Source organism: Stylophora pistillata, chromosome 5, assembly GCF_964205215.1.
Source record: "Stylophora pistillata chromosome 5, jaStyPist1.2, whole genome shotgun sequence".
Classification (NCBI taxonomy): domain Eukaryota; kingdom Metazoa; phylum Cnidaria; class Anthozoa; order Scleractinia; family Pocilloporidae; genus Stylophora; species Stylophora pistillata.
The window spans coordinates 15,993,201-16,006,395 of record NC_142523.1 but is presented as its reverse complement, the minus strand read 5'-3'; the positions used below and the strand labels follow the sequence as shown (position 1 = coordinate 16,006,395).

The following is a 13,195-nucleotide window of genomic DNA, read 5'->3' as shown; positions in this document are numbered from 1 at the left end:
TCACTTCTTCCTAGATATAACTTCACGCTAACGTATGCGCATTAAACATTGGCGACATTTTGTTTGTAGTCAGTGCTCACCAGAAGGGGCTGGTGGTCGTTTTCTCGAAAACTATTGCAATGGCCTATGACTGTCTTCTAGTTAAATATATAGAGCAGTCCCAAGTGCTTCGAAAACAATGAATTTAGCAGATTGATGATCGCAAATCTGGCTGGTACAGTAGGGAATTAAATATATTCCATAGTTAATCCGCTTTTATTTAAAAATCTAACTTAATTCCGAGAAGTTAGAACACAAAATTTTCTTGAAACTTCCAGTGATGATAACAATAATTACGCTCATCAATAGTTTTAACTTAAAAGTTTTCATAATTATTTTATAAACGATCAGTGATTAGTTGTTGGCACGATTTATAGACCACTTTCATAAATGGCTGCCGGATTAATATTCTTTTGTTTAAATTTAAATTAGCCCTTCTGGCCTCGTTCTCCAGTACAAAATTCAAAAGAAAACATTATCTCAAGCGAGGCCAGAAGGGCTAATTTAAATTCAAACAAAAGAATATTAATCCGGCAGCCATTTATGAAAGTGGATAAAGGCTGATAGTTTCTAAAGAAACTGTTTGGGGCAGCGTCGGTGGGGGTAACGAAATAATTTGAATATATCAACAAAGTTGAAATGTTAAATTGGCCACCGTTACGATTATAAAAGCTGACGTTTCGAGCGTTAGCCCTTCGTCGGAGCGAATAGGGGAATTGTGGATTGTGTGTGCTTTTAAAAAAAGAGCTACGTGATTGGTGGGAACATGGCAACGAGAAAAACACGAATAAATTAGTGGAATGAAAGCGTTCTTTGATACCTGTGGGACTTAGACTGCCGGTTTGAAAGGTGAGCTTTTGTTCAAGAGTTTTCCGGCTTTCCGTGCTACCTAAGTGTAAGGAAAGACCGCAGATTGCCATGTGTTGCTTAGAATGGTTAGGTAAATTAAAATGTCTAGCGACTGGTTTCGATGTGTCCTTGTCATTCCTCTCCACGTCGCCAAGGTGTTCTCGGAATCGGTCACCTAGTCTTCTGCCTGTTTCGCCGATGTAAATCTTTTTGCAATAAGTGCAAGTTATGCAATAGATTACATTGGCGGAGGTGCACGTGAAGTGATCGGTGATCTTAATGGATCGTTTGGGTCCCGATATTTTCTCAGTGTTGTGAATGAAAGGACACGTTTTGCATCGTGCACGAGCGCATTTAAAAGTGCCTGGTTGGTCATTAGTCTGAAAAGAACTTCTGACCAAAAAATTGCCTATGTTTTTGTCGCGTTTGAATGAAATGAGCGGAGGCTGTGAAAAATAGTGCTTGTCTCTGGATCGTTTTGAAGTAATTTAAAGGTTTTAAGAATGATGGACTTAACTGAGTGGTTATGAGGGTGAAACGTGGGAGGGAATGGAATGCGGTCGGAATCTTCCTTTTGTGACGTTTGTAGTGCTGAATGTCGATCAATAAGTTGGGCGCGGTGGTAACCCGTTTGAACGACAGAATCAGGGTAACCACGTTTATCGAAAAACTGGCACATTGACTTTGATTTGTGGTGGAAATCAGAGTCATCACTACATAAACGATGAAGTCTTAGAAACTGAGAAAAAGGAATGGAATTCCTAATGTGAGATGGATGCGGCGAAGACGAATACAACAAGTAATTATGCGAGTCTGTAGGTTTGTAATACACACTAGTGCATAAACCGTTGCCTTCAATTGAAACTTTGATGTCTAAAAAGGATAAAGAATTGTCAGAAATTCCCCAGGTATATTTCAGAGCCGGGTGAAAAGAAGTGACTGCGGTTATGAATTGAATCAGCTCCTCTCTGGTAGAGAAGGTGGCGCCGATACAGTCGTCGATGTAGCGACCCGGTAGAGTTCAGGTTTGGAGCCGTTGTATTGGCTGAAAAATTGGTGTTCGACAAAACCTACAAAAAGATTGGCATAGCTAGGTCCCAGTAGCCATGGGTATCATGACCTAGCTAGCTTGTTTTACATTTGAATGATAAGGTAGCGTCACGATAGTACAGGATAATTGTTTTTACCGGTAGCCAGCGTAGATACCCTAATGTGGAAGAAATATGATCGTACCTCTTTACATTGCAAATAATTCGGGCGGCAAAATTTTGAACATATTGTAGCTTATGAACATTACAAGCTGATGTGGAAGACCATACTGACGAACAGTAGTACATCTTACTAAAAACGAGGGCGTTAATTATAGTTTCAAGCAGATCTTTGTTAAAGGCGAATCTAATGGGACCTAGTTGGGATAGTCTCGACATGCAAGATGAGACAGTCGCAGAGATATGATTGTCAAAGGATAGTGTGGGATCGAAAATAACACCAAGATCCTTGACTGTTTGAGCTGGGATGATTTCCTTTCCGAGCAGGGACAACTTAAAGTCTGGAACTTTACGAGACATTCTTCGACTGCCAAAGACCATCAGTTTAGTCTTCTCCGGATTAAGCATTAAGCAATTGTCGAAACACCAATCGCGTATACGTTGTAGATCAGAGTTCACTCTTTCTATAGGTTTGGCAGAATCATTCGCACTAAAGGATAATAGAAGTTTTGTGTCGTCCACATAGCATTGAGTTGAACAATTCTGACATGTTTGGAAGGTCGTTTACATAAATGCTAAATAATAATGCTCCTAGTACACTCCCTTGCGGTACACCACTGATTACTGGTAATCTATCAGATTTTTCCCCAAAGTCTGTTTCTTTGCACATGTTGGGGTTTTCCTGCAGTTCTTTGGAGAGATCTTCTTCGCTTGTAATGTTGTTATAATGTTGGTTACTCACCAACACATTAGCAGTTTTCAGGTCTCTATGCACAATGTCAGTAATGTCCTTACTGTGGAGGTAACGCAAGCCACTGGCCACATCTTTGGCAATTTTAGCGACGAATCCACACTCATTAAAGCTTTCCAATGCATCTTGTTTATCCACGAAACCCAGGAAAAATCAAAACATACATATTCCAACATACATATGATGCACGATCCTCGCAGTAGATAGCGCTATTTAAGCAATAGCGAAAATCAAACCTGAAAAAAAAAAAAAATCAGGCCTGTACGGGATTCGAACTACTGACCTCTGCGATACTATTGCAGCGCTCTACCAATTGAGCTAACAAGCCAACTGTGAGCAGGCCGTTAAGTTGATTCGTAATAAACCCGTGAAAGTGATAAATGAGATACAATGAAATATATGAAGTTCATATATTTTGTACTGCGGTATTAGATACATATGATGCACGATCCTCGCAGTAGATAGCGCTATTTAAGCAAGAGCGAAAATCAGACCTGAAAAAGTAGAGCGCTGCACTAGTATCGCAGAGACCTTGATGCTGCGAAGTTTGAAAGCGGAGCGATGCGATTTTCGGGTTCAAAATCGCGCGGGCGCTTGAACCCTTTCAAAACAAGGCTGCCACCCTTGTCTTCCTTTAATGCATTACATTAACGTCGAAATCAGACTTATTCAAAATCGCTCAAAAAAAAAACATTTTTGAGGCAAAAGGACGACTACGCACCACAGGTAAAGCAATTCAACGTTTATTTATCAATGATTTATGTACATAGTCAGCAATATATTACTATAGGTGAGGCAAACGGTAAATCTGGTACATTCACTATATAACAACGGTCGGCCACACAAACAGATTGTATGGGCCCCCTGTGGTCTGACACGTAGCCGTGACCGAGATGTTTAGCTTTGACGACAACTCCAAACGAACCGCGTCCGACGATTCCAATTTCCTTAAAATCTTCATTCCGAAATTGCGGTAAATCAGTCACCTTATTTACAATTTCCTTCTTGGTAAAATAAGGCAACTTAAAAGCCATCTTTAAATCGGAAATTATGAATTATTTACCTGAAACCTTTCACCGCCATGCATGATCAAATGTAAAATGAAAGAGTGGCGGGAAAACACTTCACCAGAACTTTAATGATTAACGAAAAGAAAGAGTGTTTTTTTTTGGGAAAACAACGGAAAATTTTACGTTTAACAAAAACGACTTCTCCTCGACCATTAATGGTCTATTCTGCTCAAAATTCAATGCAGGAGACTCAATCGCGAGAATTTCTCGAAGTATAAGGACCGCGAAAGGTTATCTCCGCTACCGTCGCGTGACGCCGGTCCTGTATTTGTACAGGAAACCATCACGCAACACACCTCGCGAATGGCTTCTCACGACACGACACGTTGTGGATATAAACTTGGCTTATACGATAAAGAAAAGAAAAATCTATACGAATGTTGAGTATAATTTTCATGATCGTTGCACGTATCTAACACTGCAAGCTGTTTTTTCTTTTCTCGGCAGATAATTTTCATGATCAGTGCACGTAATAATAATAATAATAATAATAATAATAATAATAATAAGTAGATGCTTATTGGGCGCAATTCTAATCTGAATGCGCCTAACAACAGATTATTATAAGAAGTAATTAATTAACAGTAATGTTTTTTAAACAAAAATGTCTCAAGCTTAGTTTTGAATGTTTCTACTGTTTCCGCTCTTTTAATATATTCGGGAATTGAGTTCCATAGTTTCGGTGCAGATACTGAAAAAGCGCGTCCACCATAGGAATTGGATTTAATAGGTGGGATGCATAACTGTAAGCGAGTTGATGATCTCAGTGTTCTTGATGGGTGGTATTCTTCTATAATAGGTTCTAAATAACTAGTAGATTGCTCATATAAGATCTTATAAGTTATAAGTAATATCTTAAAATTAACTCTTGCTTTGATTGGCAGCCAATGTAGATTCTTTAAAATAGGTGTGATATGGTCAGTGTTTCGTGTTCCGGTTATCATACGAGCAGCGATATTCTGGATCCTCTGTAGTTTGTCCCTTTGATACTTTAGTATTCCATATAGAATGTTATTACAATAGTCTAGTCTAGAAATTACAAAGGAGTTGACTAGCATCTTCAACGCATCATTGGGAAGGTATCGAGGGATGCGTCCAATGGATCTTATAGCAAAAATGGCTTTTTTACATGTTTCATTGATATGATCGTTAAAAGATAGATTTTTATCCATTACAATGCCTAGATTCGTAGCTTTTCCTTTGATTCCTATTTCACTATTTGCTAATGTTACGGTCTCCAACAATGACGGTTGCTTCTTGAACCGGGAGGTGAAATGCAGAATTTCAGTTTCATCTGGATTGCTCTTCAGCATGTTCTGAGTGTACCATGCAAAAACATCATTTACACATGCTTGAAGAATATTTACAGACTCGGCAGAATGCTCAGGATCTTTAATAGTGATGTAGATTTGGGTATCGTCGGCGTAGAACATACAATTTAAGTCACGAGTAAGTATAACTTCTTGAAGAGGTGCCAGGTAGAGAGTAAAGAGTAATGGGCCAAGTATCGAACCCTGAGGTACTCCATATTCAAAGCATCGCGGTGAGGATGTAGAATTGTAGAATCACAATCAATTTGAAAAACGGGCATGCGCAGGATAAAAGCGGGCAAGACGTTCAAAGAGGGTAGTTTTCTAAAGAAACCTGGGGCTGTATCAGTAAGGTGTATTGCAAGATAATTGGTTTGATCAGTTGATTTGAACTGCCACCGTAGACAGTTTTTAAAACTGATCCCCTCCCCTTTGCTAACAATAAAGGTCTACCAGAGTTCAGAACACAACGTTTTGCTGCATCAAATTTCTAGAGTGGAAACAAGAAAAGCAGACCAGGCTTACCATTGACATTCTCAGGCTACAGTTAACTGTAAATGAAGTATAGTCATCATCCCGCCTTATGCTCGATACTTTGACCATAGCATTATGCCCAAAATTGCCGCCATGATTTATCTGAGCTAGGTGGCGTTCATTAGACAGGACAAGTTTTAATTTCTTTGTTACTTTTCAGTGGCCTTGGTCTTCTTTGGAATTAGAGGAGTTTTCGCTACGTGAAATATCTAGCGAATTTCTCAGCGTTACGAAAGTATTGGATTTAGCCGAGTAATAAATACAGATTTGGCTGATACAACAAGAAGTTACATGTATTCCATGGTCAATTCGTCTTTCTAAACTAAGCATAGTGACCCCGCGCTTCTGTTCAAAATCTAGCCTCCAAGAGGTTGATAGCACACTTTATGTTAAGTTTAACAAATTTTTTGAGGTAAGTTCCTATCAGTAAACGGAACCACCAATACATGTCACTTGATCTAGCCGGCTGGTCAATGAATAATGGCTGAAATATGACCAAGCTTTGTAGCTGCAGGATGTTCGAGCACGATTAACTTTTATTTAAAAGAATTCTTTGATGATAACATTAATGACAATAATAGTACTGTTAATGACAATGGTAATGTTAATATAATTGCTATTGGTATTTGCCGAGACACTGGATAGCATTTAGGGCGCGCTCTGATTGACTACTCAAGTTCCGATTATTTTTTGATATTCACCTCTTGGAAACGCACACGAAATTTGCGCCCGAAAATATCGTAACTGTTGCAGGAATAAACGAGTTAAATTCATCTTTTTGTGCTATACTAAAATAACTTTTCAATTCTAGGGTGGATATTTACTCCACCCCTTCACAGCTCGTTAAATATCTAACACCTCCACTTTGGTGAAAACTTGTAAATTATAGACTACGAGTAGTCCCTCCATCTCGGCGAAGTCTAGCACGCGACTGAAAAGAGATCAGCAACCTTGTTAACTCTGTTAATAATTGTTTTATTAAAAACGTTAAATTAAATTATTAAATTTTATTAAATTTTTAGCTCTCTTTTAATCTTAAGCTGACACGTACGCTTACCATATTTGTAGATTATGGTATATTGGCTGATATACCATAATGGCTAAGCCAATAAAAAGTCTTGAATTGCATTATCCAATGATCTAGTTTTTAATAAAACGAAATTATCTTATATCTCGTTCACGCGAAAAATAGGAGACATGTTCAAAGAAAACATTTTCAGCGACATAAAAGAATATATTATTTACTTCGGGACTTCGATAATAGGAGAAAACAAGAGCCATAACTGGTCCATAATTAGTCCCAATTATGGCTCTTGGAGAAAATCTTGAGAGCCAGGATGACGGAAAAAACAAAATGGAATAGTCTTCACCGTTCCTTGTATGAAAACGGCAGGAGTAATTAAGACTGGGCTCTAGAGACTTCCTCGATCATTATTCGGGATACTGATTCCCATCCAGTTTTGGCATCACCCTGTGTATGGCCACTAGGACACTTTCCTACCCATAACTCCACAGTAACCCTGCCTTTTGGGATGTTTTCACAGAATCCCTCAAATGATCTGTGGTGAAGCAGATTGGGATTACCAGATGGCCAATAGCTGTACACAACAGCCTCAATTGTCATTGGTCCACTGCATTCATTTCCATTAAACTTGAAGAACCACCGGTTACATTGATTACTGCCATAGACTCTCATATTTCCCTGGAATGAGACTTTAATGGCTGTATCAGACTGCAGCTTGTTGAATGAGCAATCCTGGAACAAATGGGAAGAAGACAATATCCTTGCAAAAAACTTTTATAATAATGGTACACATAGGGAAGAATTCAATGACTTTGTAATTTTCCTCCCTGCTATGAAGCACAGAATTGAATACAAATTAATTTTGTTAACTTCCATTTTAAAATTTTAAAAATGTTTATTTAATCCAACTCCCAAATATTTTTATGGCATCTTCTAGATATTTCTATACCTTGATCTTTCCACTATCTCTGTCATCATTCATATTTTTCCACACACACTGTTTCCAGTTGGTCTGTGACACTGCACTATTCACACTTTCTCCTTTCTCTCCCTTAGGCCCCAGTCCTCCTTTCACACCCTTCATTCCTGGCGGTCCACCGCTGCCACGTGACCCTTCATTGCCTTTATCTCCTTTTATTCCCATCATTCCAGGTACACCATTTTTACCACGTGACCCTTGATTTCCTTTTTCTCCTCTTGTCCCTGTCATGCCTCTTGGTCCCTTGGCACCAGGCTCTCCCTTGGCTCCATCTTTTCCCTGTTGTCCTTGCAACCCCGGGGACCCAGGAATTCCCGGCATTCCTGGTATGCCATTGGATCCTGGAATCCCTGAAAATCCCCGAGCAAAGATGGATTTCTGGAAAGAAAAAAAGGTAATCGGATCGACGTGGTAGACTGAGTGTTGAGTTAGAAAAAAAATACAAAGACTACGCTTTCATCCCTACAAACCTATTTCGTGATTGCTCACTCATCAGGGGATTTTATAAAATAAAATCATAGAATAAAATAAAATACTTAATGTTTAATACTGATCACTCTCACTTACACAATCATAAATCCTGGCAAAACAGTTTTTTCCCTGAATGGAAAATTAACTGTGTGTTTGTAGAGGTCTAACTGTTGTTCGGTGCCTTAAAAAAGGGGTCATCACACGTTTTCTAAGCTATTTGAGGTTTTTTTTAAATTTGTCATCACAATTTATTCAAGATGTCCTAACACCTCCCCTGTGAGAAAACACATTGGCAACCGCGTAGTGCGATTGCCTTATGTGAGAGAGGCTTTCCCCCAACCTCCCCATGCTGAGTAGAACTAATGCGATCACAACAAATGATTAAACTGAAGTCCATGCGGCCGACTTTCAAAATTTTAAGGTCGGTCCTTTCCGACCTCAATAGACCTTCTGGAGCTCAAAATGAAAAGTGAATATGCTATCGAATACTCTGTTCGAAAAATAATGGATATCAAAGTCCTCGAAGCGACGGAATAAGTTTCCGAGGCAACGACATTCCGATTCTTCGATGCGATGCGAATTATGGCTATAAAGTGAAACCCGAGCTATACTACTTTATAGTATACTATCAGCTTTTACTTTAAGTAACTAAGGCCCAGTGACAATTTGGCGTTTCCACAGCCCGGTAAATTAAATATGCGTACGATGCACGATCCTCGCAGTAGATAGCGCTATTTGTGCAATAGCGAAAATCAGACCTGAAAAAAATCAGGCCTGTACGGGACTCGAACCACTGACCTCTGCGATACTAGGGCAGCGCTCTACCAATTGAGCTAACAAGCCAACTGGGAGCAGGCCGTTAAGTTGATTTGTAATAAACCCGTGAAAGTGATAAATGAGATAGAATAAATATATGAAGTTCGTATATTTTTGAACTGCGGTATTAGATACGTATGATGCACGATCCTCGCAGTAGATAGCGCTATTTGTGCAATAGCGAAAATCAGACCTGAAAAAAATCAGGCCTGTACGGGCCTGCTCCCAGTTGGCTTGTTAGCTCAATTGGTAGAGCGCTGCACTAGTATCGCAGAGGTCAGTGGTTCGAGTCCTATACAGGCCTGATTTTTTTCAGGTCTGATTTTCGCTATTGCACAAATAGCGCTATCTACTGCGAGGATCGTGCATCATACGTATCTAATACCGCAGTTCAAAAATATATGAACTTCATATATTTATTCTATCTCAAATTAAATATGGTTACACTATGGCATGTCCGTAAAGTGCTGTTTGATTGAAGTTAATGTGTAAAATATCATTTCTCATTTCATGTTGTTTTTGTATGGGAACCAATTGTCCAATAGATTTTCTTTTCAGTTTTGACCATAGGTAGCACGATTAACAATTTTGATTTTGATTTGGGCATCGTACGCGAAATTGCTATTGTTTTTCAGTAATTATTGCCCTTTGTTGTCAAATATTTTAGCAGTGTCACAAGCCCGCCCAATTTGAAAAAATTCTCCACATTAATCATAGTTCATTCTTTTTTCGGAGTGAAATTCCTGGCGCTTATTCAAGCTGAAAGGTGCCAGAAAGAACAACTGTGCGCTCCAATATGCATCTTTCGTAATTAAAAGTTTCTCGATGTTACTTGAATTGTTTACGGTCGCCTGCACTTGATCAATGCATTGCTTAAATCATGTGGTGTTTTGTTGAAATGTACCGCTACTTCACAGGTCTTTTTCTTTGTGACCATAGCAGACTTATGGTTGCGAAATCTAACTCTAAAGTCATTTGTTGTGGAATCAGTGTATTGTAGGCAACATTTCTTGCGCGAAGCCAAATAAATGATGTTCTTAGAATCCCAGGAAAGTTTCGATCGTATCTTGTAACTTTTGCCTGTTTGAAAACTTTTAAAGTGAATTCGATTCAACCAAGAAATTGCGACAAAGATCGCATCTTGTTCTATTACATTTAAAACATCCCTTAACCTCAGCAGCCCCTTCTACAGTATTCCCTGTAGACATAAATTCAGTTGTGTATCGCTCCTTAAGCAACCCATTTTTACCTACTCATCATTGCAGAAGAAAAGGTTCAGTTTTTAGCCGATTATCATCGCTGGTTCGTTCTTATAGATCACAACTAATAATTAAGCAATGTAGGTGTTTAATTACTTCAGCGTATCACGATGATATTTAATGCTCAAGCACACAATTTCAATCTCGTGCTGATCTGAGGTAGCTGTTTCAGCGCTCTTTTGTATTAAAAATAGTTAGAGGTACACAACACAATTAAACAAAACTGAAAAGGCTTAAACGAGTTGTTTCTTGGCGATTCATAGCTAATATTTCGAAATTTCGAGACCATCAAGGATGTCGCAATATACCTTGCGCATGGTGAAAAGTTTATCGGTCGATTTTTTACTACATATTTCGTAGCTGTTCAAACAAAAACTTACGCTTCCATTGTATCAATGTGACCCGAATCAATTTCTGATAAAACAGCGGCTAAAGAACGATAACCTCTCTCCTATAATTTCTTTCTAGCGGGATGCTCGTAGTAGCCAACTCGAAAGCTTGGCTCCTTTGGCTACTACACACTCTTTCCACTCCTTTGTGTAAACTCATGTATAGTTAGAACTCTCTTCTTTTTTTTCTACTTTTTCTCTTTCTCGTTGTTGTATTTTTTAGTAGAATAAGTGTGAATAAAGAATGAATGTCATGTTTGCCCCGTGGCGGTCCCAGAAATCATTGCGCAAACTCAAGGATCGATTACTGGCAACTCATTCGTTTTTTGTCACATTTTTCTCAAGCTTTCCTAACACTTCCCCTATGAGTAAACGCATTGACACCCATGCAGCGCGATTGTCTCGTGTGAGAGGGGCTTTCCTCTACCTCCCCAGGCTAAGTAGTACTAATGCGATCACAACCGGCAAATGATTAAACTGAAGTCCACGCAGCCGACTTTAAAAAGTTTTATTCAGATAGGATTTTCCGTTCCTTTCTGACTTATGGGACTCAAAATGAAGAGTGAATATGCCATCGAAAACTCTGTTTGGAAAATAATGGATATCAAAGTCTTAGAAGCTACGGAATAGATTTTGAATCAACGACATTCCGATTCTTAGGTGCGATGCGAATTATGGCTATAAAGTGAAACCCGAACTATATTACTTCAAGTAAGGCCTAGTGAAATTTTGACCTTTCCACAGCCCAGTAATTATCATGTCTACTCTATGCTATGTCCGTAAAGTGCTGTTTGATTAAAGTCAATGGGTAAAATATTATTTCTCATTTTCCTCTTGTTTTTTTTTTATGGGGACCAATGGTCCAATAAATTTTCTTTTCCGGTTTTAACCAAAGACAGCCCGATTAAACCAATTTGACCCGTAAATTCTAGGGTTAAACATCCCTTTTATTGCGGTTAGTCTGTTGCGTGATCGTTACGAGAGACGAGTTTTTCCACCCGAGCATCCCCGAGCATGCACGACAATGGCATATGCGCAGATGGAGTGCGCAGTGGCAATAGCAAGCACTGTCCGGCAAAATCCTCCATAAACAGAACGATCATTCAACGAATTTGTAGTATAGAATACAGGGGCACTGTTAATTAAAGAAAGAGGCTTCACCAAATATTACTTTATTTGCGTATAATGAAAAATGTAATTTTCATTTTTAAGACGTACATTTCAAGCAAACTTTGAAACATATTTTGAACAAAACTGGTGTCACCATCTGACGCTTGTTAACGAGAGAAGGCAGATGAAAAAAAGCGCATGAAACTTTTAACAGAACAACAGCGCTGGTTTTGCACACAGACTCTAGTAAAATGACTTTCATTACGATCTTTTGTGTACTGTTTCTTTCCATCGAGGATTAATCTACGAAGATTGACCCCTGTTTAGTTTTCAATGGCAAGGCAACTCACTGTGATAAATATGTAAATGTTTATGAGACTATCTTTCAACAAATTTTCTGAAGCTAATGATGGATGAACGATTTTTCTTGCACTCAGCTTGGCAGACATAAGTGGTAATTTTTTTTTTAGTTCCTGGTTTTTTAATTTTCAGGAGCTCTAAAGTTGAGTTGGTGGCAAAGAGTGAGGATTTGGACCGCATAGCATTCGATTGCGACACCGCAGGGATTACTTTCCTGAAGGTGGAGATATGGGGCCATGCTCCCCTGTTAAATTTTTTAGTAAAAAATAAATTAGTTGCTAAGACGTACATTTCATTATTCTGAGCGAGACTTCCCACTGTTACAAAATGTTCGAAGCGAGCACAAAGGAAACAAGGAGTTCATTATATGTAACCAGAATTTAATCAGAAACCTTGAATGCGTGAGAAATAATAGTTTCAGCGCAAGAGCATAAGATTTAATTAATTCGCGTGAGTCTCAACCGCTCTTGAGAGCTACGAGAATAAAGTACAAAGTTTACCTGACATGGCTCTTTGTCAGCGTCAGCCTGAGGATTCTGTTGTTGAGGACTGGTAGTTGTTCCCATTGAACTTACTCCTGGTTTGGGTAAGAAAAATAACAAAGCTACGACTATCAGAAGCTTCGTCATACTAGGCCCGGATGGTTACTTTGCTTGAATACTTTATGTTCGCTATGAAATATCTTCCAATGTGTGTGCATTTTTATATCCTACAGAATTTACTTGAAATGTAAACTGTTAGTTACCAGGCTAAATCGAGAACTGAATTAAGGAAGCGACAGAGCTAAATGATAACGGGAAGTCTGAAACTACTTGAAATCACACACGGGTAAACACTTTAATTCTGATTTCCTTGTCACGTTCATTGGTCAAGCACGTATTGACAAATAATCCCCATAAGTTTAGAGAAACTACTCTCAACATCTGGGCCACGTGGTTAAGTTTCCACTTCTTATCAAACGTGACATATTAAGAAGGAAGAGACATTTGATGTGCTGTGTGACATGATCTTAGTTTGGTCTTTGGA

At 38.8% G+C, this 13,195-nt stretch overlaps 1 protein-coding gene across 1 annotated transcript; it reads right to left on the bottom strand.

Moving 5' to 3' along the window:
* Window positions 1–7,160: 7,160 nt before the first annotated feature.
* LOC148730525 (uncharacterized) lies at window positions 7,161–12,798 on the bottom strand. Its single transcript, XM_088761303.1, has 3 exons — window positions 12,670–12,798; window positions 7,735–8,142; window positions 7,161–7,517 (listed from the first exon to the last, which is right to left on the bottom strand). The coding sequence occupies exons 1-3, from the start codon at window positions 12,796–12,798 to the stop codon at window positions 7,161–7,163; spliced, it is 894 nt and encodes a 297-aa protein (XP_088617429.1).
* Window positions 12,799–13,195: the final 397 nt, after the last annotated feature.

Bases quoted from the DNA above. Each gene is read 5' to 3' on its own strand.
- LOC148730525 (XM_088761303.1), bottom strand. From the start codon at position 12,798: ATGACGAAGCTTCTGATAGTCGTAGCTTTGTTATTTTTCTTACCCAAA. The intron at 8,143-12,669 runs GTAAACTTTGTA...TTTTCTTTCCAG, and splicing joins CTGACAAAGAGCCATGTCAG to AAATCCATCTTTGCTCGGGG. The intron at 7,518-7,734 runs GTATAGAAATAT...CATTTGTTCCAG, and splicing joins GAGATAGTGGAAAGATCAAG to GATTGCTCATTCAACAAGCT.